The sequence below is a fragment of the Myotis daubentonii genome, chromosome 16 (genome assembly GCF_963259705.1).
Source record: "Myotis daubentonii chromosome 16, mMyoDau2.1, whole genome shotgun sequence".
In the NCBI taxonomy this organism is placed as follows: domain Eukaryota; kingdom Metazoa; phylum Chordata; class Mammalia; order Chiroptera; family Vespertilionidae; genus Myotis; species Myotis daubentonii.
The window spans coordinates 22,610,309-22,638,289 of record NC_081855.1 but is presented as its reverse complement, the minus strand read 5'-3'; the positions used below and the strand labels follow the sequence as shown (position 1 = coordinate 22,638,289).

Here is a 27,981-nt window from a genome sequence, read left to right as displayed (position 1 = left end):
TAGAAACATCGATGAGAGAGAAACATCGATCAGCCGCCTTCTGCACATCTCCTACTGGGGATGTGCCCGCAACCCAGGTACACGCCCTTGACCGGAATCGAACCCGGGACCTTTCAGTCTGCAGGCTGACGCTCTATCCACTGAGCCAAACCGGTTTTGGCCATATCAGATATTTACATGACGATTCATAACAGTAGCAAAATTACAGTTACAAAGTAGCAACGAAAATAATTTTATGGTCGGGGGTCACCACAACATGAAGAACTGTATTAAAGGGTCGTGGCATTAGGAAGGTTGAGAACCACTGCCCTACACTGTGCACCCAGAATGGGTGTTTGAGTCCCTACTCCGGCTCTGTCCTAAGAAGAGAGACCTAGCCTCATGTTCATTCCTCTAAGAATATGCCTTTTCTTCGAAAAGGTCAAGATATTCTAAAAATAAATTTCGCAAAGGCAGATGCTGGACACAGTAGGACTCAGGTTAAGTACCAACACAACAGTGGGGTTTTGAGAACCAGAAATATCAGCAGCAATCTCCATGACCCAGGTCTTTGGTCTCTTAGCAGCTGGTATGTCTATATAACTACTGGCTACAGATAGCACCCGTGGTGTTCTCCTCCCACTGCCAGAATTTGGTCATAGGTGAGATCTCTCTTCCCTCTGGCCTTACCCCCTCCATACCAGATCTCTACTCCTAGTGAGACTTCGCCTTCCCTCATCTGTCCCTGTGCTAAAGCAAAGGGTTTCTGTTCCCCTTGCCAGGTACGTTCAGTCTCATGGGTCCTGCCACCCTTTATTGGTAGCCCTGGCTGTACCTCTTGAATTAGTTTTCTGGAGAGGACTAATTATCTGATGATGAAATGCAATGAACGTTATCTGGTGATGAAATGCAATGAACGTTAGCCCAGACTCCCAGCCACCCACCAACATTACCATTGCTTCTCAGATCCTAGGCGTGGGGGAGGGGTATGAACTTGCTGGAAGAGGAACCGAGATACTGAAAATCCAGTCCAGTCCTTACCCCAGTGGGGGGCTGTGCATTGAAGATCATCATCTCCTTGTCCCGGTCCGAGCTCCCGCAAGAGTGGCAGAAGAAGAACCCAAGGCTTCTCCCTAGTCTTTCAGGCCGAGAGGGGAACCATCCTTGGTGGCAGGCTCCCCATTGCATGTCCTGGTGACCCTAGTTTCCCTGTGCCCAGGGTTGGATGAATGAGGCCGAGGCCGCAGGACATCACTGATCAAAATGCGAACACCCTGTGAGATGCTCATGGCTCCCACAGTGGCCAGCCCGGTGCCACCAAGGACAACCAGAGCAGGAGGCACCTGGTGGTGCTGCTGGAGCAACCACAGACTCATCCACCCCAGTGGTGCCAGGCGGAAGAGGGCCAGGGTGGCCAGGGTGGCCCAGCTGGCCACACTGAAGGCCAAGGATGGGGCCTGGTGAGAAAGCAGCAGCAACTTTCTTAGGTGCAGGCAGGCGGAGTTCAGCTCGAGGAGCAGAGACACCACGGAGAAGCCCACATAGTGGTCGGACAGAATGGCGGTGCCGAGGCAGCTCACTACCTGGGGAGCAAGGGTCAAAGGTTAGAAGACCTTCCGTGACCTACCACCACCGCATCCTAATATCCCAGTCCTCTCCCAAGCATGTTCTGGCATTCTTTCCCTGAAAACACCCAACTTTATGCCTACCCTACGCCAGGAGCCTGCATGGCTTTGAAACCATCTTTCTCTAGGATGGAAGCAGCCTTGGCCAGATGCTGTCTTCTCTGGGGCTGTAGCATCTGCAGAGTAAGCCCCCCAACTTCCATCCTGGCCTTTCATGCCCCATTCCCACTCCCAATACGGGGGGCTCCCTCCTTCTCAGAAAAGCTCCATGTTTAAGGTTTCTGCAATCGGCAGGACACCTGTGCAGGCGAATGCAAGCCCCAAGGCAGTGCTCAGCTGTGCCAGCAGTCAATCCCCGCCCCTCAATTCAGTCCAAGGTTGGGAGGATCAAGCCCAGGGGAGAAAGAGGTGTCAGAGGCTCTCTGGGAAGTCATGGGACACAAAGCTGATGAGAGATCCGGGTCGGCAGTCGGTACACCTCCCGTCCTGCCTCGCCTCTCCCGGAATCTCACCGCCAAATGGTGACAGAGAAGATCCCAGGCCTGGCCCAAGGTCTGGTTCAGCAGCATGTCAGCTCCATCAGCCAGGAAATAACCTATGGGGAAGGGCAGCAGCTAGGGTACAGCCGGGAGAGAAACCTCCAGCCCCTACCTTTCCCGGTGCTTTCCTCTCCCTCAGTAACGCTGACAGAAGCGCACCTGGGATTACGGTTGGAAGCTGTTCCCCGCCCGCAAACTGGCCCAAGCCTTCCCTGCAGACTCACCCACAGATACAGCCACCAGCACCAAGGCCCAGGGCGGGTGGCCATGAATGGGGTCGGCGGCCATCTGAGGGTATAGCAACAGCCTAGAGGAGACGCGTAGACACGGTCAGCTTCGTGCAGTGCAGACCGGATTCTCCTGCAGGGCACGCCCCGTCCACCCATCCCAGCCTCAGACTCTCAAGGTTTAGCATCCCTTCTAAAGGTGCCGCCAGGTCTTCTAACGTGAGCTTCCCATCCCTTGCCCTCACCCAGGTCCCTCCCGAACCTCTAAGCCCCGCACCCGAGCAGCGCCCCGGGCCCCGTGAGAAGGCTGTGCACCAGGGAGACACAGATGTTCTGCCACTTCCAACGGTCCCGAGCCGCAGATGCCGGCGTGGGCAGCAGCTGCAGCCCCCAGTGCAGCCCCCGGAAGGCTGCGAAGGAGGCACCGGTCACCAGGAGCCCCGAGGTCGCCATGGCCGGGCGGGCGGGCTAGGTCCGGATCGGTTCCGTGGGCCCCTGAGCACTCGCCCCCGACGCATCCGACGCCCGGTCCAGAGACTGTGACCCGCGTCGCGGCGGGGCTGCGTTCCTGGGTTCGCCGGCCCGCCCGGCCTGGGGAATCCGCAGTAACTTTTCCAGGGCTGGTCCACGATCTCTCGGCTGGAAGGTGATTGGAGCGGCCGCGCGGCCACCGCCCCTGGAGCCTAGGCAACCGACCGCGTCCCGCCCTAGCGACAGACTGCGGGCTGGGGGCTCCCGGCAACGGCCGTGCAACGGAGCTCAGGGGACTTCTGGGAAGTCGACAGAGGTCTCCCCCAGCTCCCCGGGTCCTGAACTCTTTAGAGCTCCAGAAATAGGTCACCGATCTCACCTGACACTCCCGGAGGCCCCGCCCCACTAACTTTCCCCTCTTTCCCCTCCTCTCCAATCTTACAATCTGGTTATCCCTCCCACCCCACCCCACCCACACGGCCCTGGGTGAGAGGCCAGGGCAAACCCACTGCCCCTTGCTCACACCCCTCCCCCGTCTCAGGTGTGGGGGAGAGGGCACTTGACTGCCTTGGAGCCAGGCACCCCTTCTACCTCCGGAGGTTTCTAGGCCCACAGCGCATCCCAGCAACCCTACAGTTCCTGGAGTCCTGCCCCCTCACCTAGCACCTCTCAAATAGAACAGCTGCAGCTTCCATTTGGGAGAGGGAGGGGCCCACTGGAAACTCCTCCCTCCACCTTTTTTGGGTGCCCTATAGAGGAGTCTCATCGTTAGGAAGGGGAGGCAAAGAGAACCACTCAGCACTATAGTCCTGAGAAGCACCCCTCCCCGGAGCTGGTACCTGGTGGGTGGACAGAATATCTCCCAACCGAGGAGGCCGGGAGAGGTCAGAGTCACCTCAACGTTTGGACAGAATCGAAAACAGAGCGCATCATCGTGCTTTCCGCAGCAGGACTGTTAGGATTCCAGAACCCTTCAGCCTGTAAAGGAAAATCTCTCCCCGCACCCCTATTTCCTGAAGAGTTGGTACTGCTTTCCATCTTACTCCACACCTGGAGCTGGTTGCCAGCCAGAAATTCAGGGCCCTTTCCTGTACGTGGAACAGGCAGATATCAGTTACTGCCAGAGAATGAATTTCTTAAGCAGATAGGAGGCAGCTGATTGATGATCCTGCTCCCCGAGCCCTCTCACAACCCTCTTTCCCCACCAAAACCCCATTAAACCCAAGGGGCTAGGGACATCCCTTCATTCTTCCACACCCACCTCTCCAAAAAAATTTTTTAAAGTTACACTGATTCTTTTAAATTTTGTTATATGAAAGCCATCCACAATTAATGTAGCAAATTTGGAAGTTATAGGGGGAAAAAAGCCAGAAGAGGAAAATTACAATTACTTTATTCCACCATCAAAGATAACCATTATTAACACTTTGGAGTATAGCCTCAGTCTCTATCTGTTTCATGTATTGTATGCAAGTATATACTTATATTTTAAAAAACAAAATTGAGATCACATGACATACTGGTACACCATTTTTATAATCTTATTTTTTTGTTACTCCTCACTTAGAGTCTTTTCTCCATTGATTTTTAGAGTGGAAGAGAGGAAGGGAGGGAGAGAGAGGAGAGAGATATGGATTGGTTGCTTCCTGCAACCCAGGTACCTGCCCTTGACCAGGAATTGAAGCCGAGACCCATTGCTGCACTGGCTAATGCTCTAACTACTGACCCACTGACCAGGGCTATAACCTTTTTTAATATTTAAAGAACATTTTTCTTTTCAAATATTCTTCATGACTTTTAAAAATACATTTTTATTGATTGCAGAGAGGAAGGGGAGGGAGATAGAAACATCTATGATGAAAATTATCAATCAGCTGCCTTCTACACGTCCCCTGCTGGGGTTCGAGCCCGCAACCCTGGCATGTGCCTTTGACCGGAATCCAACCTGGGACCCTTCAGACTACAGGCTGACACTCTATCCACTGAGCCAAACCGGCTAGGGCTCTTTAATGTGACTTTTAATGGCTGTGTAGTACTCCACCATCTGGATATACAATAATTTATTTAAGCAACCCCCTATTGCAAATTTTCTTTACAGCAGAAATGAATTCCCAGACAATTGCTTCTCTATTGCAATGCTGGAATGAACATCCTATAACTAAATATTTATTTTCTTAGGCTAAATTCCCAAACGTAGGATTACTAGGTCAAAGGCCAAGGTAAAATGTTTGATACATAGTACCAAAGTTACATCCAGGAAGGCTGTACCAATTTGTACCCTATATGCAATGTATGTGAGTGTTATTTTAGTACTCCTTTGCTGACAACTGGGTCTTATTTTCTCTGTTATAGCTTGCTATGAGAAAAATGCTTTGCGGGGGGGGGGGGGGGGGAAGGAGGTCAGTGGGGGGGGGGGGGGGAAGGACATCTGTAATACTTTCCACAATAAAGATAAATAAGAAAAAGAAAAATGATTACAGCTGTATTTGCCTCTCTTTAATTACTAATGAAGTACACATTTGTTGTCATGGTTTTATCCATTTGCATTTCTTTTATGAATTTCCTGTGTATGTCCTTTCACAGCTGGCTCTTGTTCCTTGAAGCTGCTTATATGTAAATTACAAGGTGGGAGAGAGGTGGAAGGAGGAGGATGAAGCCACAGGACACTTTAACATGGTCCCACATCTCCGAAGAAGGTGGAGAGATTGAAGATGCCTGGAAGCTTGTCCTTGCTGGAGGCTGGCTGTCCTCCCTCTTCCTGGGGTGCTCCTGGCCTTTATGCCCCCCCTCTGCAAGGTGCCCAGACAGGTCCTGTGCTCTCCAGGCTTTGTCCTTCACGGGTCTTCCGCCTGCCTCTGAGTTCCCAGGATGCTCCTCCTCATCTCTGCTCCATGATAGGTGAGGATGGCAGAGCCACACACCCAGGCTGGAAGGAAACACTGTGGCCAGTGAAGCGAGGAGGGGAAGAAAGGACGGAAGCAATGTCCAGGGACAGAGTGATCTTTGTTGAGTGGACTCAGTCTACCCACCCCCTTCTACCAGTCCCACACACATCGGCTTAAGCTGTGGAAGAGCTGGGTTCAACGGTCTACTCTCCCCTAAATCTTTGAGTTTCTCATAAATGGGTAATAGGACCCGGCTCCTCTTCCCCCCAAATAGAACAAACAGCTTCCTGCAGCCCCTGAAGGCAGCCACCTTCAGGCAGGGATTCTAGGCCAAGGCTGAACCACACCAGAGCCTGAGCCAAAGAGTGAGACTGGATCAGGAGGTGGGGAAGGCAGGTTTACACTGCCTGATGCCCCAAGGGGGGTTGAGTCCCAGAACTCAGCTGTGCTGGTTGCTGGAGGGGAGAAGTTTTCTGCCTGCACAGGCCTGAGTTGAGTTTCACACACCATCCTGGAAAGCCAAGTGAGGAAGAAGAGCAGTGGTAGCCATCAGGGGCCGCAGTCTTATTATGGGTGGCAGAGGATGGCTGGGGCCACCCTAGCATGATGAGAAGTCAATGTAGAGACTGAGCCCCTTTAGCCCTCCAACCCCCTATCCCTGGGGTTATTGTCAGGGAGGGGGGAGGGGCAATAGCTTAAGTGAAAAGCTGTTCTGTTCCCACCCCAAGCTGAGTCTGCACAAATGGGCTTCTGATTCCCTCTGGCACACTTAACTGGGTGACTTCTCCATACCACAGGTAGGTGGAGAAGCTGAGACCGGATGTCTAAGGGTGCCTCATACAGGTAAGTAGCCCTGAATCTAGAGTCTGGGCCAGTCTAAGGAAATGCAGGGAGAGGCAAGAGCAGAGGAATGACTGCTGAGATGGCAGGAAGAGGCAGGCTTACTTCTGGACCTCACCTGGAAAGGCCGGTGGAAAGAATGAGGGATAAGGAAGGAGGGTCAAGAAAGACATCTGGGAAAAGGGATAGACACGGTTTTCTTTGCTCCACTTCCTCCCACTGTCACACAAAGACTGACTAACTTTGGGCAGTCAGAGCCATCTATCCCCTCAGTCAGTCAGGGTCTCTCAAATTGTTCTCTCTTGCCGCGCCAATCAGGGTGAAGGCTCTCCGACTGAACAAGGTTCCCTTTCCTGAAACATACCATCACCACTCCTGCAGACCTTCCCAGCCCCAGTTCTGTCACCTTCCAGATGAGCGGGAAAGCAGCTCCTCCTCCTCCTTGAAGCCAGCGGCAGAGGGCAACAGTTCTTCAACTGGCAGCTTTAGCTGGGTCAGGACATAAAGCTTGCCACTGAAGAACTACTGCGGCTCAGCCAGGTGAGGGTGTGGGAGGTACAGGCTCCTAAAGGCAAAGGAAGAAAAACGGGAAAGACCTGAGCAGGGCCATGCACAGGGACACTGTCCATCCAAGTCCAGTCCCAGCAGACACTCAACCTTCTAGGGGAGGGTTCTTAGCCTGGGCCTTCGGGAGCTCAGTGAGAAGCAAGAGGCAGCTTTAAACATATTTCCCTTGCTCCTCTTTCCAGAACTGCAGGAACCCAGGCTCTCCTCCCCTTTACCCCAGCCACACATGGGGTGGGGGGCAGCCTACTCAGCATTGGGAAAAGGCAGGACCTGGGACCCTGGCTGGACACACCCCACCCTTTTCCAAGGTACTAGGTGAGAAGTTGTATCTCAGGTCCAGAAATGAGTTCAGTGATCAGCCCAACTGATTTCTTCCCAGAGAGTTCAGCTGGAAAAAGTTCTGGGGGGCCTGGATCTGGGGAAGAGTGGGGCAGGGAGGAGGTCTAGAGTTTGGAAGGTCAGCAGAAGCTCCTGGGACTGTGAGGAGAGGACAAGGGACCAAAGGCTGGAGGGGAGGGAGATTAGGCAGGGAGGTTGGGCAGCCTCCCCTGGACTCTCAAATGCCAAGCATTCCGCTTGCGCATTCCGGGTACATCTGGTATGAATTCCAGGCTGTCTGCCGGCCCCTCCAAGTCTGAACTTTGTTCCAAGTTCCAAGCCCCGCCCCCACAGTTCCAACGCATGAATCAGCAGGAAAAGCCGGGCCCTGCAGCATGGCCCGGGGAGGGGGTTGGGGGCGTGGCAGGCTCGGGGGAGGGGGGGGCCGTGAGCTGGGGAGGGCGGGTCTGTGCTGACACTCAGCGCAAGGGCATGCCCATGCCAATGGGAGTGGCCAAGGTGGTCTTGCCTCGAGATTTCTACACTTAGAGGGTAGAAAAGATTAGGGTAAGGTTGGGAGGTTTTCAAATGACAAAACCCTCTTGGAAAGCATGAATTTTGAGGTATCTGCCTTCCCCCAAGTGACCAGTCCCCAGCTCCTTCCCACTCCCCTCCGTCTGAGCCAGCTCTGGTCAGCCCAAAGGACTTAGCGGCTACTGAGAGTTTGTGCCAAGCAGGTGCCCTTGGCTGCAGAGCGGGGTGGGTCCAGGGCACTGACCCTCTGACCAGCTGCTCCATCAACCTTCTGGCACCCTGACAGCTTCCAGCCCAGTGTGACAGCCAGGATGACAGGCCAGAAGAGTTGGAGGCAGGAACTAGGGCCAAGGGAGGTGGGGGCGATAGCCTAGCCCGAGGCCACGGGGAGGGGCCAAGAGTTGGCCGAGAGGTGGGGAGAGAGGGAGCCCAGTGATGACTAACCCAGGCGCCCCACCCAGCCAGCCGGTTTCCCAGGCGGTCGGGGCCAGGCCTGGGCTAGGGCCCCCACGACCGGACGGGCTTGGGGGAGGTGCAGAGGTGACCTTCTCTCGGCCCAAGACGGCTAGTGAGGCTGGGGCGGGGGGGTGGGGGGGAGGTAGAGTTTCCAGGCCTTCCTCGTGCCCGCTCCCCCCACCCACCGCGGTGAAACCCTAAACCTTTGGGTTGCATAAGGCCCCGGCACCGCCGCCCCCTACTCCTCTCCCCTCCCCCCTTACATAACATACCCTGGAGGCAATGAGAGGAGGGGCCGGCCCGCCCAGGGACCCCTTCCCTGCCGGGGTACTCAGCCGGCCTGACTCAGTGAGTGCCGGTAGAGGCAAAGCACCTCCGCCGCCTCCCGCCTGGTCCAGATCCTCTCCGGGCTGAGTGGTCGGTCCCGAATCCTCGGGCCAGAGGGCGCGAGGTTAGCCGCCCCCAGCCCTCCCGCCCCTCACCGCCCTCCCAGCTACTCCGCAAGACCTTCACCACGACTCCTGTCTCGGACTCTTTTTAAAAAACCTCCAGACACACTCCTCTAGCTAGTCCAGGACCCTCTCCCCCGGAGCGCCCCTGCCTCCGCCGCCCCCTCTCCCTTCCCCCGGAAGGGCAGGGTGTGGCCGCCAGGACCGTACTTGCCCCCATTACCCCGTTAGCACGGTTCCCTCCAGTGCGGCCAGGACCCCAGTTCACACCCACCTGGTGCCGGGTGTGTGCGGGGGGTGCTGAGGACAGGGGAGCAAATCAGTGCGTCCGTGCCCCACAGCCGGCGGCGCTCTCTTCCCAGCGCCCAGCACACACCGGCTCCAGTCTCCGATCAGCTGGCGGCGTAGTGACGCACAAGTTGCGATTGCACCGCCCAGGGCCAATCACCGCCTACTGGTGTGCAGCGTGACCACACCCACTCGGGGGCGCCAGCCCTTCGCCCTGATCCCGCCTCTCCGGCTGTCTTAGCTCTGATTGACAAGGAGGCCACCCCTTTGCCGAAGTAGAGTTGCACTAAGCCACGCCCACCAACTCAAGAGCTGGCCAATAGGTGAAAAGGTGTGGCTCGGCCCTCCGCTAGGCTACTTGCTTTGAAGAGCGCTACGTCAAACCAGGGTCCGACCGAGCAGCAGGAAGTAAAGGCGTGTGTGTTTGCTGTGCATTCTGGTCCGTGTAGTTCTCGAGCTGACACCCCGTTCCCAGAATTCAGAGCGCTCTGTGAGTTGGCATTTTTAAATCATCTCTGAATCCATCCCCGGCGAAATCCTTAAAGGGCTACAGCCCCTCCTTTTTGGAGCCGTGAGTGCTTCTTTTAGACAACCCCAAAATGGATTCGCTGACCTCTGCAGGAGGCTCTCTAAGGAAAAGTGGAGCAGGCGAAGCAGCAGGAGTGGGGAGAACTGAAGGTGGAAATCAGTCCCCAGGGCAGCAGACTCTGCCACTGGATGGGAACTCCTGAGGGCTTTTGGGGTAGGGAGGACTGCCTGCCTCACCAAGCCCCAGCTTTCACTGGAGAGATCTAGTCCACCCCTCCTGGGGGTGGGGGTGGGGGGGAAGGCTTCCTGATCAGGGGACTTTTCGTGGAGATGTCTGGTCCCAGTCGCAGGGATAGAGCCGCTTCCTAACAAAAGATTCATACTTTTTCGCGGCTGTGAAGCTGGGGAAGTCCCGGCCGGGCCGAGGACATCGCTCTCATGGTCCTCCCAGCCCTCGACCCTCCCCCAAAGGCCCTTAATAAAATGGTTTGCTTACCCCAACCCTTCCCCCCTCCTCCCCTCCCCTCCCTCCAAATAAAAAAGATTCATAGTACAGTCTTCACCTGAGGGTAGATGGAAGACTTCTGGTCAGAAACTAGGGGATGGCCGTGTCAAAGTACAACTGGCCGGCAGCCCCATCCTCTGCCTTAATACCCCCATTCAGTACCGCCCTTCAGAAGCTTTGCACTGACTCAGACCTACTTAGGGAAGAGATTTCGAAGGTAGAGACCAATGAGGAGGCTGTTCTTTCCCTCGGGGGCCAATCAGAGCTTAGAGGGGCGGGGGGATGGGCAAAAACTGAAAGGAACCCAGTGACTTGGCAGAAGCTGCTCCACTGCCTATTGAAAGGGGCAAGTGTGGGACCCACCCCGTAGCATCACTCCTCCGCCCTTCCCCCTTCCCAGCTGAACCCACACGCGTGGACGGGGATCCACGACTTTTCCACGAGCTCCAAATTGGGGGTGAGGTTCACTGAGCCGAAAGGATTTGGCTGGAGTGCGAGGCAGTTCCTTCTGTATTCAATACGGGCTCAGCCAAGCGATTGCTCTGGTTTCTAGGAGCACCACGGTTCTCCACTTGTGTTCAGAACATTGCGCCTTTAAGGAAACTTTCTGCCTTCCACCCCAGTAACAGCTGACTGCTGGAAAGTGTGACTTCAGGGGACAAATCAGCTGTTACCACATCCTCCTCTTGGCCTGCCCTGCTCCATCTGATGACTCTCTCCTCCCCCACCACCGGCGGGGAGGGAATGAAGGAGACAGAACCCCAAATATGGGGGACCTGCTTGTATGTTCCTTCCTCTTCCCTCTCTCTCACTGTCACCATCTGCCTCCCTCCTTTCTCCCTCCCCCCTGCTGGTAAGTTCTTCAGAGGTTCTGAGCTTGGAACCAGAGGTATTTCCTGTCGGCGGCGCCGTCAGCTCAGACCCACCCTCCCTGGTCTGGTCAGGGAGGCCAGTACTGGGGAGGCCCAGAATGGAGGCTGGAGCGGTGTGCGGGGGCTCCAGGCATGGGAACTGGGGAAAGTCCAGGGAAGCTTCGGACTAAGCCTAGAGGAGTGGAACGGCTGTGGAAAGCAAGCCTCTGGGGTGTCAGAACCCTGCTCCCTGGGTGGGCCAGCTGCCCTTTGCTCCCTGCTCAAGTCGCCCAGTTCCTCCCAGACAGGGACCTGCTAAGTGAATCGCCCTGGCCTTGCTTCTAACTCCACTTCTGTTTTCAGATGCCACCTTGGCTGCTTCCATTTTTACACTCTTACCCTCTACAGCAAGGGAGCTAATGTGGCCCTTCCCCGAGGCTGCAGGTGGAACAGGACTGGCCCCAGGAACCAGCGGCTTTGGCTGGGAAGCCCTACAGGAAGACCTAAGTAAATATTTTGCCCCCAGCTCTGAGCTGGGAATCAGGGTCACTCCAGGACAAGCTGAGTGTGAAGTCCCAGGAATGACTTGGCAAGGTTGGGAGAAACTGATCAGGGCCTTGGCCAAGCTTGGAAGGAAGAGAAATCTCACCAGCTGACCCGTTCCCATTATCCTTGGCGTAGAAGTCCCATCCCCTTTCCACCCAAAGGCCCTGTGGTAGGCTAGTCTCTCTCTGGTTTTGCTAAGTCTCCATCCCCTCACCCTCCCATCCTAGGGCAAAAGCACAGGCTGTTTCAGTCCAGGGTTTCTCAATCTCAGCACTATTGACATTTTGAATTGAATAATTTCTTGCTGTGGGGCTGTACTGTGGGGGCGAGCATCCCTGGCCCACTAGATGCCATTAGCAACACAACTTGACCCCTCCCCATGACAACCAAAAGTCTCTTTAGACGTTACCAAATAGTCCCTGGGATCCGGAATTGCCCCCAGTTGAGAACCACTGAGTTAGACAAACTTGGATTCAAATTCTAGCTCTTACCAGCCCTGAGCTGGATGAAATACTTAACATCTCTGAGCCTCAATGTCCTCATCTACAAAATTGAATGAATAATAAATTCATATTGTAGGGATTAAAGAAGGAAATGCCTAGCACAGTACCAGGCTCACTGGCCCACAGTTGGTGCATTAAACATTAGCTTCCTTCACTTCTCTCCCTGCCAGATCAGCAAAGGCTAACCTCACCCGGCATGGGCTGACTGCCGGGGCAGCTGCAGCTTGCCTCCCTGACTATCCAAGCCATGACCTCCAGGACACTCAATATGGAGGTTGGCAAAGGAGGCTGGCTAATTTGGTCCTAGATTCTCCAAAGCCCAAAGGTGCTTGGGTTGGGATTCAAGGGAAATTTGGGAATAGATCTGTTACAGAGCATTATATCTCAAGATGTGGCCTGCAGATTGCCTGCATCAGAATTACCTGGGGTGCTTATTAAAAATTCAGATTCCTGTCCTAGCCGGTTAGGCACATGCCCAGGTTTCAGGCTCGATCCCCAGTAGGGGGCGTGCAGGAGGCAGCCAATCAATGGTTCTCTCTCATCATTGATGTTTCTATTTCTTCCTCCCTCTCTCTTCCTCTCTGATATCAATAAAAATATATTTTAAAAAAATTCCGATTCCAGCCCTGGCCAGTGTTGCTAAGTGGTTAGAGCCCACACACCAAAGGGTCTCGAGTTTGATTCCTGATCAAGGGCACATACCTGGGTTGCAAGTTGTGCCCCGGTCAGAGCACGTGTGGGAGGCAACCAGTAGATGTGTCTCTCGTGCCGATGTTTCTCTCTCCCTCCCTCCTTCCCTTCCACTCTCTCTGAAAAGCAATGGAAAAAAAATCCTCAGGTGAGGATTAACAAAAAATAAAAATCCAGATTCCTGGATTTCATCCCAGGCTACTGAATCAGAAGTACATCATAAAGTTTGAAAACCACTGTTTTAGGGCTCAGATTGGGGAAGGTGACATTGCCCCAGAAATCTTAGTGCACCCAGTACCCACCATTGCAAGGACTTTCTTATTCAAGAGAAAGAAAGAATTCTGATTGGGTTTCCTCTCTTGGAAATTCATGTTCATTGGCAGCCAAGGTTGATCTGGCTCTGTATGATTCATTAATCCTAACCAGTTCATTAATTCTCTTCTTTGCTCTCACTGTTCTGCAGATTCAGGCTATTACTAGAACAGTAAGATTTATTTTAGAATCTCAGCTACCTCTAAATGTTTTAAATATTCCCTTCTATATTCTGGCATTGAAAAGGCATAACTTAAAGTGAAAATTAAAAGGAAAATCTTATGGAATCATAGAAAACAAAAAGGAATTCTGAGGTAAGGTTAGTTACACCCAAGGTCATTGTTACATTGTAAGCCAAAACCACTAGAGGGCAGGGCACACACAGACTTGCAGAAAGAAAAAGTATAGTGCCTGTTCAGTCTAGGTAAACTGAGACCAGAGTAAAGACCAGATGGACCTAATTTTATTGGTACTAGGAAGCAAGTACTACCTCCTGACCATCAAAACCTATCCTCTAGCCTCAAGAACACAGACCAAAGTTGGGGATGAGAGATTGACAGGAACACCTAATTTCCCTGCTGGAAAAAACAATAGTGCAATGGCCAAGGAGTACAGGGAACACTGGTTTTAGATAGGCCTCGATTTGAACCCTGGCTCTACCACTTCTTAGCTATGTGACCTTGGGCAAGTTACCTAAGGTGGCCATTCTCCTAATCCAAATGAGGATTAAACAAAACAAGGTATGTGAAGTGTTTAGCTTGGTGCCTGGATCCTAATCAGTGGTTGTAAGTTACTACTTATGACCTAGGTCCTATGACCAAGCACTTCAAGGGTTCCAGCTGCTCCTTCAAGGAAGAAGACACAGCAGCGCTGGCCGGGTGGCTCAGTTGGTTGGAGCGTGGACCTGTACACCAAAAGTTTTTGGGTTTGATTGCCGGTCAGGGCACATACCTAGTTTTCGGGTTCAATCTCTGGCAGGGAGGCAGCCGATCCATGTTTCCCTCTCACATCCATGTTTATCTCTCTCTAAAAACAATCAGTAAAAACACATCCTCGGGTGAGGATTAAAAAAGAGAGAGATGGAATCAGATTATAGCTGAGCCATTTCTGTCTCCTCTCTAATTTGGACTGTAGTTTTTCTTACGTGACCTCAAGGAACCCCTTACACCTCTACACCAACTACGACACTCTCCTTCTCGGGGTGAGACTCAAAACACAGCCAGTGGTTTCACTGCAGACAATGGCCTTTCTGTCCTGCAAATGAGTCAGAACCAAGACCCCCTGGAGGAGTCATGGCGTTTTGGTGCCAGCAGTCTGGTTTTCGCTTACTGTCCTGCGCTGCACCTCCCCCCACTGTGGTATCTGCAAGGCTCTGCCACAGCAAGCAGGCTGCTTGGCAGGGCAGAAGCTGATCTCAAACAGGAAGTCTTAGGGAACATTTCCTCCCAAGAACTCCAGGCCTCTGAGCCTGGGCCACTTCTCTCCTGAAGGTCGCTCAGAATTTATTTTTTTTAAAAAAGGGGGCAGGGGGTGGGGTGGGGGGAGGATGGAAGAGGGTTGCCAGTTGGGAGGACTCCGGGGCAGAAAGTCTGTGCACCAGCTTCTAAGTCTCTATTCTGCCACTTGGACAAACCTCTTTGATGGCTCTTGGTTAAAACCTGTGAAATATAAACAGTAATAACCGCCGTCCTCCCTAGATTCTGTGAGGCCAAATGGAATGTTACTGATTATATGTTTTGGAAAATTAAAAGTTCCTTCTTTTGGAAGCCAGTATGGAGGCGATGAAGGGACTTGATATCAAAAGTCGTCCAAAGTTCCTTATCTGTAAAACCGGGAGGGGCGATCAGTCCCCTAAAGGCTGGTCTCTCTGGATAAAGCCCTCCCTTAGATCTACGATCTGTGTTCGGGATGGTGCAGAAGGAGGCAGCGAGGGGAGGGCAAATCTCGTGGGCAGTTCGGCATCCCCCTCCTCTGCACTGTTGGGGCCCACTGGGGCCCCCTTCAGCTCCGGAGGAAGCAAAGCCGCCACCAGCTCTGAGCAGAGCGCTGGGCCGCCGGGCGGTGGCGCGCGCGGTAGGCGGGGTCCCGCCCGCCCCTTTGCGCCACGTGCGGTTGTTTCCGAGTCGCGGCGATCACGTGAGCCGCATCAGCTGACCCGTCACGGCAGAGCCCGGTGCTGGCACCGCTCTGCCTCCTCCCTTGCGCGCCAGGAGCGCAGGACCCTGCGGAGGGGTAAGAGCGCCCCCGCCCTCCTCTCCTCGGTCCCGGGCCCACCCCAGCCACCTCCGCCCCCGCCCCCGCCCCTCGTCCATCCCTACTCCGCCTCTCTGGCACCCCGGAAGCTGTCGCGAGGAGGGCCGTGGCCTCAACCCCGCGTGGTCCCCAGGCGGCTGGGAGGGGATGGCCCTGGGGACCTGGGGACGGGAAGTCGCTCTTACCTCCGGGGTCGAGGGCTGGTCCCCGCCCCCAAGCCCTGACATGGAGGAGCTGCTCCAGAGCGTGGAGAGGGACCTGAACATCGATGCCCGCCAGCTGGCTCCAGCCCCTGGGGGCAAGCACGTGGTGGCCCTAGTGCCCGCGCGCTGGCTGGTCAGCCTCCGCGAGCGCCGTTTGCCCCCGGGACCCTGCCCCCGGGCCGAGGGCCTGAGCGAAGCGGAAGTCAGGACTCTCCTGCAACGATCCGTGCAGAGGCTGCCCCCAGGCTGGACGCGAGTAGAGGTGCATGGGCTCCGGAAACGGAGGCTGTCCTACCCGCTGGGTGGCGGCCTGTCCTTTGAGGAAGGTTCCTGCAGCCCCGAGACCCTCAATCGCTTCATGCAGGATGTGGCTGCTCAGAATTATCGCAACCTATGGCGCCATGCGTATCATACCTATGGGCAGCCCTATAGTCATAGCCCTGCCCCTTCAACTGTCCCTGCCCTGGACTCAGTAAGACAAGCTCTGCAGAGGGTCTATGGTTGCTCCTTCCTGCCAGTGGGTGAAACTACCCAATGCCCAGCATATGCCAGAGATGGCCCCTGTCCCCCTCGGGGCAGCCCGGCCTGTCCCAGTCTATTGATAGCTGAGGCCCTGCTGGAGTCGCCGGAGATGCTGTATGTGGTGCACCCTTACGTGCAGTTCACCCTGCATGATGTGGTCACCTTCAGCCCTGCCAAGCTGACCAACAGCCAAGCCAAGGTGCTCTTCATTCTCTTCCGTGTGCTGAGGGCCATGGATGCCTGTCACCGCCAGGGCCTGGCCTGTGGGGCCCTCTCTTTGCACCACATTGCTGTGGATGAGAAACTTTGCAGCGAGCTCCGGCTGGACCTGAGTGCTTATGAGAGACGGGAAGAGGATGAGAGTGAGGAGACCCCCGTAGCAAGGGACAGGGCAGGCCCTGACTGTGGAGAGGAGGGAGGCGGGGGACCCGGGTGTCCTTCCTGCCAGGAGGAACTCAGGTGCCTTGTGCTCGACTGGGTCCACGGCCGCATCAGCAACTTCCACTACCTCATGCAGCTGAACCGATTGGCAGGTCGGCGGCAGGGGGATCCCAACTACCACCCAGTGTTGCCCTGGGTGGTGGACTTCACCACATCCCACGGGCGCTTCCGAGACCTGCGCAAGTCCAAGTTCCGCCTCAACAAGGGGGACAAGCAGCTGGACTTCACGTATGAGATGACGAGGCAGGCATTTGTAGCAGGTGGTGCCGGTGGCGGGGAGCCCCCCCACGTGCCTCATCACATCTCAGATGTGCTCTCTGACATCACGTACTACGTGTACAAGGCTCGGCGCACGCCCCGGTCGGTGCTTTGTGGACACGTACGGGCTCAGTGGGAGCCCAATGAGTACCCCGCCAGCATGGAGCGTATGCAGAACTGGACGCCGGACGAGTGTATCCCCGAATTTTACACTGATCCCTCTATCTTCTGCTCCATTCACCCTGACATGCCAGACCTGGATGTGCCAGCCTGGTGTGGCTCCAGCCAGGAGTTTGTGGCTGCCCACCGGCTGCTGCTGGAGAGCCGCGAGGTGTCTCAGGACCTGCACCACTGGATCGACCTCACCTTCGGCTACAAACTCCAGGGCAAGGAAGCTGTAAAGGAGAAGAATGTGTGTCTGCACCTGGTGGATGCCCACACGCACCTGACCAACTATGGTGTGGTGCAGCTCTTCGATCAGCCACACCCCCAGCGCCTGGCTGGGGCTCCTGCCCTTGCCCCTGAGCCGCCACTCATCCCTAGGCTGTTGTTCCAGACCATCCAGGAGAGCACCGGCCGGGAGGACTTCCCGGGGCAGCTTGCAAATGGAGTGGGCAGGCTGGTTTTGGAGGCTACTCCCTGTGAGGCTGGCTGGGCCAGAGACAGACCGGTGGCGGGGGACGATGACTTGGAGCAGGCCACGGAAGCTCTCGATTCCATCTCCCTTGCTGGGAAAGCAGGTGACCAGCTGGTTCCCTCCTCTTCCTCTGGTCAAGCTCCCCCAGGCCTCCTGTCTTTTTCAGTGGCCTCAGCCTCTCGACCAGGCCGCAGGAACAAAGCTGTTGGGACAGACCCCGGGGAAGGCGAGGAAGGGAAGATTCTTCTTCCGGAGGGCTTCAATCCCGTGCAGGCACTGGAGGAGCTGGAGAAGCTAGGCAACTTCCTGACCAAAGGTCTAGGGGGCCGGTTGGAGGTGCCCGAGCAGCCCCAGGTTCAGCCACCTGTGCAGCTGCGGGACCTCTTCCACCGGGACATGCAGGCGCTGGGCGTCCTATTGGCTGAGATGGTGTTTGCCACCAGGATCCGATCACTGCAGCCTGATGCGCCTTTGTGGGTACGCTTTGAGGCTGCTCGGGGGCTCTGCACACGCCATCCCAAGGAGATCCCCGTGTCTCTGCAGCCCATGCTGGACATGCTCCTGCAACTGAGTGGCCCTGAAGGCCCAGCCACAGCAGGGGATGGCAAGCTGGGCCCACTGTTTGAGTACCGACCTGTCTCCCAGGGATTGCCCCCTCCCTCCCCGGCCCAGCTCCTCAGCCCCTTCAGCTCGGTGGTTCCCTTCCCTCCATACTTCCCTGCACTGCACAAGTTCATCCTTCTCTATCAGGAGAGGCGCGTGGAGGACGAGGCTCAGGGGCGGGAGCTGGTCTTTGCTCTGTGGCAGCAGCTGGGTGCAGTGCTGAGCGACATCACCCCTGAGGGCTTGGAGATCCTGTTGCCCTTCGTGCTGTCACTCATGTCTGAGGAGCACACGGCTGTGTATACGGCCTGGTACCTATTTGAACCTGTTGCCAAGGCACTGGGCCCCAGAAATGCTAATAAGTACCTACTGAAGCCTCTCATTGGTGCCTACGAGAGCCCCTGCCGGCTCCATGGCCGCTTCTACCTATACACTGACTGCTTCGTGGCCCAGCTGATCGTGCGGCTAGGCCTGCAGGCCTTTCTGGTCCACCTGCTGCCCCATGTCCTGCAGGTGCTGGCTGGTGTGGAGGCCTCCCAGGAAGAAAGCAAGGGCCTGGCAGGGGCTGCCGAGGATGAGGAAAGCGGGCTCCCAGGGGCCAGGCCCAGCTCCTGTGCCTTCGGGGAGGAGATTCCGATGGAGGGGGAGCCTGCTGCTTCGTCAGGGCTGGGGCTCCCAGATTATACGTCTGGCGTCAGCTTCCACGACCAGGCGGACCTCTCGGAGACCGAGGACTTCCAGGCGGGGCTCTATGTGTCTGAGTCCCCGCAGCCCCAGGAGGCTGAGGCGGTGAGCCTGGGCCAGCTGAGTGACAAGAGCAGCACCAGTGAGACCTCCCTGGGCGAGGAGCAGGCTGCAGACGAAGGGGGAGCCCCCATGGACAAGAGCAGCCTCAGGTCAGGTGACAGCAGTCAGGACTTGAAGCAGAGCGAAGGCTCAGAGGAGGAGGAGGAGGAGGAGGAAGAGGAAGGCTGTGTGGTGTTGGAGGAGGGGGAGGAAGAGGGGGAGCAAGATGAAGTCACTGGGGCATCTGAGCTCACTCTCTCCAACACGGTGCTGTCCATGGACACGGTTGTGGCTGCCGGTGGTGGGGCAGATGGGGAGGACGAAGAGGAGCCGCTGACTGAGCGGTCGGAGGGCCAAGAACAGAAGATCCTTCTCGGTGAGTACTCGAGCCCGAGTTTGTAGGTCAGTTATCTGGTTTGCACTCAACATGTGTAGAGCATGTGTCCTGCGCCAAGCAGTGGATCGAGCAGGTCTACCACAGCACAGATGTGGGCCTGTCCTCCTGGAGCGCACACCTAGCAGAGGAGATGCCAACGTAAGCGTAAGCCCAAGTTAGGGTGCGCTATCAAGAGTACAGCTGGGTGCTACAAGGGAATATAAAATGGGGCTGAGATCTAGTTTTCAGGGGTCAGAGAAGACTCTGAAAATAGGGCCAGTTGAGGTTCAATGAGTAGGAAGTAGCTAGGGAAAAATATCAGGGTCTGCAGTGGGAAGAGCATTCCATGAAGAGGGAATAGCATGTGTAGAGCTCAGAGGCTGTCATGGTTCTGTTAAAAATCAGTGAAAGGCCAGCATGATTCAACTGAGGGAGCGGAGGGAGCAGAGATCAGACAGGGTGGTAGCTAGGGTGTCAGGAACTGGAGCAGAGTCACTGAAAGGATAACCTGGGGCAGCCCTGAGGCCAGAGTCCCGTCGGCCACCTCTGCGCTGCAGTGGTGCTCTGGGGCGACCAGGCTCAGGCCGGGCTTCTTGGCAGATTGTAGCCAGCGTTGGCGAGGTGGGTGCCATGGGGTGGAGTGGTGAGCCACCATTATCCGATGAGCTCAGGGTCTGCTCCTCCCTGCAGATACTGCCTGCAAGATGGTCCGCTGGCTGTCCGCCAAGCTTGGCCCAACGGTGGCGTCCCGCCACGTGGCCCGCAACCTGCTCCGCCTGCTGACATCATGTTACGTTGGTAAGACCTGTGGTCACTGCTGGAGATGAAATGTCCTCCAGGCCCTCTGTCCATCTCCAGCCCCCTCTAAGGGATCCTTCCCACTCCCACTGCAGACCACCTCCTGGGTCCTGGGTCCCAGTCTGTAAGTTTCTGTCTTCCTTAGGGCATGGGGCAGACCCCAGGCTAGCGCAAGTGGGAGCGGCTACCACAGACCCTGGAAGGCCGACTGCCCTCCTGCCCTCTGCCAGCACTCAAGCCACTGGCCCTTCCTTGGCAGGGTCCACTCGGCAGCAGTTCACGGTGAGCAGTGGCGAGAGCCCCCCGCTGGGGGCCGGCAACATCTACCAGAAGAGACCGGTCCTGGGCGATATAGTGTCGGGGCCTGTGCTCAGCTGCCTCCTCCACATCGCCCATCTGTATGGGGAGCCCGTCCTCACCTACCAGTACCTGCCCTACATCAGCTACCTGGTCAGTGTCCGATTTGGCAGGCTGGGGGCTGAGGGTCTGAGGAGCCCGAGGGCTGACCTGGGATCTTTGGGGGTCTCAGGGTGTCTGTGGGGCAGCCTGGCCCTCATCGACTCTGTGTCCCCAGGTGGCCCCAGGTAGCACCTCAAGCCCCAGTCGACTGAACAGCCGTAAGGAGGCTGGGCTGCTGGCAGCGGTGACTCTGACCCAGAAGATCATTGTGTACCTCTCCGACACCACCCTCATGGACATCCTGCCCCGTATCAGCCACGAGGTCTTGCTGCCCGTGCTCAGCTTCCTTACTTCCCTCATCACAGGGTAGGCCCCTGCCCCATCCTGTCGGGGGAGCAGCCCAGCTGAGGGGCCACGGGGGTGGGGACTGGGAAGCTTGGGGGAGAGTCCACTGACACTGGGCTGGGTGTCCTAGGTCTGATCCCAGCTGTGTGACCCTGAGCAAGCTACACCTTTCTATGCCTCAGTTTCCTCTTCTGGCTTGGACCAGTTGGTCTTGTAGCACCTTTCACGTACAGCTTTTTTTTTTTTTTTAAATATATTTTATTGATTTTTTATAGAGAGGAAGGGAGAGGAATAGAGAATTAGAAACATTGATGAGAGAGAAACATCAATCAGCTGCCTCCTGCACACCCCCTACTGGGGATGTGCCCGCAACCAAGGAACATGCCCTTGACCGGAATCGAACCTGGGACCCTTGAGCCCGCAAGCTGATGCTCTATCCACTGAGCCAAACCGGTTAAGGCCACTTACAGCTTTTGATAGATTCTGGGCAAGTCCCACAGAGTGGGAGCTGGAGCTTAATAAGCTCTTTCCAGGTTCCCAAGTGGAGCCCAGGCCCGGACGGTCCTGTGTCTGAAAACCATCAGCCTCATCGCCCTCATCTGCCTTCGCATCGGACAGGAGATGGTCCAGCAGCACCTGAGCGAGCCTGTGGCCACCTTCTTCCAAGTCTTCTCTCAGCTGCATGAGCTGCGGCACCAGGTGGGTAGACCTACCTGGCTGGGGTGAGCTGGGCAGGGGCCGTGGACTCAGCTGTCTCCCTGGGCTTCCTTCCCCCAGGATCTGGATCCCGTGGGCCACAGTGAGGGCCAGCTGCCAGAGGTGGCCTTCTCTGATGGGCAGCAGCGGCTGGTGGACCCCGCCCTGCTGGATGAGCTGCAGAAGGTGTTCACCTTGGAGATGGCGTACACCATCTACGTGCCTTTCTCCTGCCTGTTGGGTACTGCCCCTCCCCTTTCCTCACACGGCCTCTGTGGCTATGTCTTTTTTCCTGGGAGGGCCCCATGCTCCCCCTGCCCTCAGAGTCAGTAGTGGGTGTTCAGCACAGATTTCTGGGTCAGAGCAAAGGAATTTGGCCTCAGACTTCAAGTCTCAATGTGACATAATAACAGGGACTGAGCGTTAGCCAGCAAGGAGGCACAGGAGTGGCCTAGTGCCTCCCCGGGGAAGGTGGGGGGATCAGGCTGACGTCCTGGGGTCTCTGGGAGCTGCCTGAGAGGAATGAGCAGCCCACCGGGTACTTAGGTTCCCGCACGGTACAGGCTGGACGCTGCTGAGCGCCAACAGGTGTCATCTCCCTGCATAGGACGAACAGCCCTGTGGTCAGAGAAGTTGTCATCCCTCCACTGACATCTAAGCTCTGGGAGGGAGAGCATGACCTGTCTTGTTTGTTCTTCTATTTCTGTGCCCAGCACACATAGAAGATGCTCACGTGTACATAGTGAACGAATGAGTCCACGTTTTCCTGGGGATTCACTTGCTCAGAGTTGCACAGCCAGCACCTGCCCTGTCCCCTCTGGTTCCCAAGCCCTTGGCTGGGTGGTAGCAGCCACCTGTTACCTTCTCTAATCTTAGGACCACTTCCACTTCCATCCAGGTGACATCATCCAGAAAATCATTCCTAACCATGAGCTGGTGGGGGAGCTGGCAGGACTGTATTTGGAGAGCGTCAGCCCGAGCAGTCGCAGCCCTGCCAGTGTGGAGCCCACGGTGCCCAGCGCCGGCCTTGAGTCGGACCCCCAGGGTGGGAGCTGCTCCCAGGATGACGGCCACTCGGGGACCTTTGGGAGTGTCCTAGTCGGGAACCGCATCCAGATCCCTGACGACTCTCAGCCGGAGAGCTCCGGCCCCCTGGGCCTGATCTCCGGGATGGGCAGTGGGGGCCTCGGCAGCGAAAGCGAAGACAACGCACTGAAGCGGGAGCTGCCACGGAGCGCCCACGGGCTGAGCGGGAACTGGCTGGCATACTGGCAGTACGAGATCGGCGTGAGCCAGCAGGATGCCCACTTTCACTTCCACCAGATCCGCCTGCAGAGCTTCCCGGGCCACTCAGGGGCTGTCAAGTGCGTGGCACCCCTGAGCAGTGAGGACTTCTTCCTGAGTGGCAGCAAGGACCGCACTGTGCGCCTCTGGCCACTCTACAACTATGGGGACGGCACCAGCGAGACAGCCCCACGCCTCATCTACGCCCAGCACCGCAAGGGTGTCTTTTTTGTGGGCCAGCTGGAGGCCCCCCAGTATGTGGTGAGCTGTGATGGGGCTGTGCACATCTGGGACCCCTTCACAGGTGAGCGGGCCCAGGTGAGGTCTGTTCTGTTGCTGTCACCCTGTCCTCCGGTAGGCCTCTGGGATGGGGCCCAAGGGTGGAGTGCTTGGAGTGTGGTGGTGCGTGGTTTTGGGGTGACCCAGTGAAGCCACACAGAGGAGCAGTTAGGACTTGGAATCCATTGGACCTCAGTTTGAATCGGCCCTGACCACTTACTTGCTGAGTGATCTTTACTGCTGGAAGTATCAGTTTTTCCATCTGTAAAATGGGAATCAGAACAAATGGTTTAGCTTAACATAGGGGTTTGGCTTAAAATGTAGCATGAGCACATGTTCGATAAATGGTGGCTCGATTATTTTTTGGCATCAGTGGAGGGAGAAATATAGTTAAAAGGGGGGTTGGAGTAGCATTGAGGTAGACAGAGGGAGGTAGCATTCAGTCGTTGCTTTGGGGATGGGAGTCTGGCCTGGCCATGAAAGAAGGAAGGTGGGAAGGTCAAGAAACACCTAGTATTTTCTGAGATCCCGGGGGAGATGGGAGCAGGTATGGGGTTGGTCGGGAAGATAGGAGGAGTTTGGGCTCTCCCATCAGCTGCTGGAACCCCAGATCCACTGCACATTTCCTTTCCAGGGAAGACCCTTCGCACGGTGGAGCCGTCGGACAGCCGGGTCCCGCTGACCGCTGTGGCTGTCATGCCTGCTCCCCACAGCAGCGTCACCATGGCCAGCTCTGACTCGACCCTGCGCTTTGTGGACAGTAGGAAGCCTGGCCTGCAGGTCAGGGATGTCCAGTTGCCTGAGCCCGGGCCTGGGTGACTTCTGGCGGCAGGGAGGGATCCCCAAGAGAAGGCCAGGGCGTAGTTTCTCTTTGGAGACAGATCACCTACAGCAGCAAACCCTGGGGGGTGGGACGCTGATGGGGGAGCTCTCCCCTTGACTGGGGGGACGGGGGCTCAGGCTTCCCAGGTGTGTGGGCTTAGGGCTGAGCAGGACCTCAGGGAGAGCGGCTTGGAGCAGGCAGAGCCGGCAGGGCACCTCAGCTTGTCTCCCTCTGCCTGCAGCATGAGTTCCGCCTGGGTGGCGGGCTGAACCCTGGGCTGGTCCGCTCCCTGGCCGTGAGTCCCAGCGGCCGCAGCGTCGTGGCCGGCTTCTCCTCGGGCTTCATGGTGCTCCTGGACACCCGCACAGGCCTGGTTCTACGTGGCTGGCCTGCCCATGAAGGGGACATCCTGCAGATCAAGGTGACAGATGAGGGCCCCTTCCCCACCTCCCTGCTCCGGGTCCCCACCTCTGTTTAGGGCCCACCCAGGACAGGCTCAAGCTGAGCTTCCTGACACCTGCCCAAGGACAGGCGTAAGGGGCCCAGGACAGGCCCAAGCTGAGCTTCCTGACACCTGCCCAAGGACAGGCGTAAGGGACCCAGGACAGGCCCAAGCTGAGCTTCCTGACACCTGCCCAAGGACAGGCGTAAGGGACCCAGGACAGGCTCAAGCTGAGCTTCCTGACACCTGCCCAAGGACAGGCGTAAGGGGCCCAGGACAGGCTCAAGCTGAGCTTCCTGACACCTGCCCAAGGACAGGCGTAAGGGACCCAGGACAGGCCCAAGCTGAGCTTCCTGATACTTGCCCAAGGACAGGCGTAAGGGACCCAGGACAGGCCCAAGCTGAGCTTCCTGACACCTGCCCAAGGACAGGCGTAAGGGACCCAGGACAGGCCCAAGCTGAGCTTCCTGATACCTGCCCAAGGACAGGCGTAAGGGACCCAGGACAGGCCCAAGCTGAGCTTCCTGACACCTGCCCAAGGACAGGCGTAAGGGACCCAGGACAGGCCCAAGCTGAGCTTCCTGATACCTGCCCAAGGACAGGCGTAAGGGACCTAGGACAGGCCCAAGCTGAGCTTCCTGATACCTGCCCAAGGACAGGCGTAAGGGACCCAGGACAGGCCCAAGCTGAGCTTCCTGATACCTGCCCAAGGACAGGTGTAAGGGAGCATCGGGAGCCGGCTTCACTGCAGGGCCTCGGCAGGAGGCAGGCCACGGGGGCGGGCGCTGCGGGCCGAGCTGACCCTGCTGCTCCCTGGAGATGTTCTAATGAGTAACCCTTGTCCATATTTGTCTTGCTTGGAGGATCAGGGGTCGGGTCCTGTCCGTGACCCAATTCAGGTTAAATAAAGCTCAGCTGGGCGGCTGTTTACTGCCCCCAGACCACTGAGCATAGTCCATGCCCCCTGCTGGGCTGCTCTGGTGGGGGCAGGGGCAGACCGGGCATGGGGATCCTGCCCCCACCCCATTCTCAATCACGGACCTCAGGGAGGCACGGTGTGTGTGGGGGGGAGGAGGTGGGGAGGCACAGGGCTACTTGTGGGAGGATTTTTCCCGGCAGCTGGGATTCCCTCCCCATCCTAAGTGGAGGCCAGGCAAGGGCACATGCACTGACGCTGCTGGGGGGGACAGGCTGCCTGGGCTCCCTTCAGACCCCCCTACCCTCTGCCCCAGGGGACCCTGGGCTGCAGATGCCTCTAAATTCTGGCTTTCCGATCCTGACTCTCCAGGAGGGCTCTGGGGTCAGCCTGGTTTTAATCCTGGCTCTGTGACCTTGGTATGATTAGTTAACTTTCCTGAGCCTCAGTTTTTCTCTGTAAAATGGGAACAGTGACAGCATTTACCTCATAGAGTTGTTACAAAGATGAAACGTGGTAATGCGGTGTGCCTAACACAATGCCTAAACATAGCAAGTGCTCAAACTATAGTGATGGCTAGGTTAATGATGCTGTAATCCTATATAATAAAAAGGTAATATGCAAATCGACCAAACGGCCCAACGACCGGTCACTATGATGCGCACTGACCACCAGGGGGCCGACGCTCAACGCAGGAGCTTCCCCATGGTGGTCAGTGCGCTCCCACAGGGGGGTTGCTGCTCAGCCACAAGCCGGGCTGACGGCTGGTGAGCGCAGCAGCAGTGGCGGGAGCCTCTCCTGCCTCCGCAGCAGTGCTAAGGATGTCCATCAGTCGGACATCTCCCCAGGGCTCCCAGACTGCTAAAGAGCGCAGGCCGGGCTGAGGGACCTCCTCTCCCTCAGTGCACGAATGTCATGCACCGAACCTCTGGTATATTCATATTAATTAACATGAATATAATGTGGGAAGATGGCAGCCCGTCAGCCGTTCAGAATATCCTGTCTTCCTGGGAGAGATCGTGGGAGGAAATGGGAAGACCCTGGAGTTGGGTGGGCCCACGGGAGCCCAGGCCCTGCTGAGGCTCCCTTCTCCCTGAGCAGGCCGTGGAGGGCGGCGTCCTGGTCAGCTCCTCCTCCGATCATTCCTTGACCGTCTGGAAGGAGCTGGAGCAGAAGCCCACACACCACTACAAGTCCGCATCGGACCCGATCCACACCTTCGACCTGTACGGCAGCGAGGTGATCACCGGCACCGTGGCCAACAAGATCGGCGTCTGCTCCCTGCTTGAGCCGCCCTCCCAGGCCACCACCAAGCTCAGCTCAGAGAACTTCCGTGGCACACTCACCAGCCTGGCCCTGCTGCCCACCAAGCGCCACCTCCTACTGGGCTCAGACAATGGGGTCATCCGCCTCCTGGCATAGGCTGATGTGGGAGCTGGCCAGGCCTGGGTAGGCAGATATCCTCCGGGAGTCCACCCCCTCACCCTTGTTTCCCCCTCCATGCAAGCCTCTGGCCCCATGCCCAGTGTAACCATGTGGCCTGCCAGCTAGGGCAGAGTGGGAGTCCGGGCTCCTGAGCCCCCAGAGCCACCAAGGTTGTCAGAGGTCTCAGTCATGACTTGGGGAGACTGCCCCTGGCCAGCAGGAAGCAAGAACAGGAGCTGGGAAAGCATGGCTGCCCCTCTTCACCCCAGCTCTGCCCTCTGCGTCCACATGGGGACAGGGGAGCTCAGGGAGAGGAAGGGAGACTGGCCCTGCCCACCTGCTTTCCAGCCAAGGCCCCCCACTTCCTGCTGGGCTCTCTGCCCCTGTCCCCCAAGGACAGAGAAGCTGCCCCAGTCCAGCACCCCATGGTGCTTGGGCTCCAGCCTCTATGGTCCAGGAATTAAGGGCCTTGGGCTGGGGTATAAGTGTCCACGCAGCCAGGTCCTGCCCTGTGTGGGACCCGTAGGACAAGAAGGAGGTCAGGACCGGGGCAAAGAAGATGGACCGGCTAGCTGCTGCCTGCCGGGAGTGACCCCAAGCTCGCCTGCTTACCCTTAACCACAGACGGTGTTTGTGCCTTGAACTGAGGAGGCAGCCCCTGAGCCCAGAACCCCTGCGAGGGGGTGAGATGGGGGGTCCAAGGCCCTGAAAGAAGGGTCAAGAAGAATTTCCTCTGTGCATCTCAGGTCTCTCCCAGGGAAAAGAAGATCCTGGGGTCCCCGGGTCCTCACATTGTGGAGCAGAGCTGAGGTCTGGGACTGGGCCCCTGCTGCCTCCTCACTCTTTGCAATAGATGTAAATATGACCAATAAACCCTTTGGAAGCGCCTCGGAACGGAGTGAGGCTTTTCTTGACGGTGGTGTCCGGTGGGGAGAAGTTGAGCTCCCACAGCTTGCAGGTCAGTGAGGAGAGGGTGGGGCATAGGGCAGACGGTGGGAGGCAGGCTGGCCATGGTTCTTCAGGTGGCATCGGGAATAGGGCGCCTGATTCCCGCAGCCCCGCGCCAGGTTCCAGACCCCTCACCCTTGGGGAGGTAAGGAGGCATTGCTCCTAGTGAGGAGGGTGCTGAGAGACGCTGCACCCATCAGCATCTCGTTCCATCCCCTGCCTTCTGACCCAGGCTGAAGGCGGCCAGTCAGGATCCTGGGCATGTAAGAGTGGGAATGGGCATCCTATCCTGGGTCCCCTACGCAGGCTCCTGCAGCTCCCCCTTCATCCCCTAGGGATGGGAGGCAGTTGTGGGGGAGAGGAAAGGAAGTGGGAACTGGATGAAACGGCCCAGCTCTGTGTCCTCGGGCAGGTGACATGGCCTCTCTGAGCCT

At 56.9% G+C, this 27,981-nt stretch overlaps 2 protein-coding genes and 1 long non-coding RNA gene across 8 annotated transcripts; 1 reads left to right on the top strand and 2 right to left on the bottom strand.

Annotated features, from left to right (window-relative positions):
* Positions 1–194: 194 nt before the first annotated feature.
* TLCD2 (TLC domain containing 2) lies at positions 195–3,204 on the bottom strand. The gene is made up of 4 exons (XM_059669173.1): positions 2,648–3,204; positions 2,368–2,450; positions 2,117–2,199; positions 195–1,562 (listed from the first exon to the last, which is right to left on the bottom strand). The coding sequence occupies exons 1-4, from the start codon at positions 2,821–2,823 to the stop codon at positions 1,113–1,115; spliced, it is 792 nt and encodes a 263-aa protein (XP_059525156.1). The 5' UTR covers positions 2,824–3,204; the 3' UTR covers positions 195–1,112.
* A 2,111-nt stretch (positions 3,205–5,315) lies between these two features.
* LOC132218239 (uncharacterized) lies at positions 5,316–10,199 on the bottom strand. Of its 5 annotated transcripts, none has more exons than XR_009449121.1 (3): positions 9,165–10,185; positions 7,431–7,548; positions 5,316–7,131 (listed from the first exon to the last, which is right to left on the bottom strand). It is a non-coding gene; the product is annotated as an uncharacterized LOC132218239 (long non-coding RNA). The 5 variants fall into 5 exon arrangements; XR_009449118.1 differs by lacking the exon at positions 7,431–7,548 and having other exon boundaries at positions 5,316–6,237; positions 6,931–7,131; positions 9,165–9,346; XR_009449120.1 differs by lacking the exon at positions 7,431–7,548 and having other exon boundaries at positions 5,316–6,237; positions 6,973–7,131; positions 9,165–9,346.
* Positions 10,200–15,249: 5,050 nt separating this feature from the next.
* On the top strand, positions 15,250–27,493 carry WDR81 (WD repeat domain 81). Of its 2 annotated transcripts, XM_059669167.1 has the most exons (10): positions 15,251–19,192; positions 19,883–19,990; positions 20,250–20,440; positions 20,565–20,755; positions 21,268–21,433; positions 21,512–21,671; positions 22,329–23,018; positions 23,628–23,773; positions 24,058–24,237; positions 26,276–27,493. In XM_059669167.1, exons 1-10 carry the CDS (start codon positions 15,514–15,516, stop codon positions 26,594–26,596), a joined length of 5,832 nt encoding a protein of 1,943 aa, XP_059525150.1. In that variant the 5' UTR covers positions 15,251–15,513; the 3' UTR covers positions 26,597–27,493. The 2 variants fall into 2 exon arrangements, 1 of the variants encoding a protein (XP_059525150.1); XR_009449116.1 differs by lacking the exon at positions 26,276–27,493 and having other exon boundaries at positions 15,250–19,192; positions 22,329–23,032; positions 24,058–24,191.
* The last annotated feature ends 488 nt before the right edge of the window (positions 27,494–27,981 follow it).

Coding starts and splice junctions, on each gene's coding strand:
- TLCD2 (XM_059669173.1), bottom strand. CDS start 2,823: ATGGCGACCTCGGGGCTCCTGGTGACCGGTGCCTCCTTCGCAGCCTTC. Junction 2,200..2,367: donor GCTGGTGGCTGTATCTGTGG/GTGAGTCTGCAG, acceptor CCTTCCCCATAG/GTTATTTCCTGGCTGATGGA. Junction 1,563..2,116: donor TTCTCTGTCACCATTTGGCG/GTGAGATTCCGG, acceptor CTTGCTCCCCAG/GTAGTGAGCTGCCTCGGCAC.
- WDR81 (XM_059669167.1), top strand. CDS start 15,514: ATGGCCCTGGGGACCTGGGGACGGGAAGTCGCTCTTACCTCCGGGGTC. Junction 19,193..19,882: donor AGAACAGAAGATCCTTCTCG/GTGAGTACTCGA, acceptor TCCTCCCTGCAG/ATACTGCCTGCAAGATGGTC. Junction 19,991..20,249: donor GCTGACATCATGTTACGTTG/GTAAGACCTGTG, acceptor CTTCCTTGGCAG/GGTCCACTCGGCAGCAGTTC.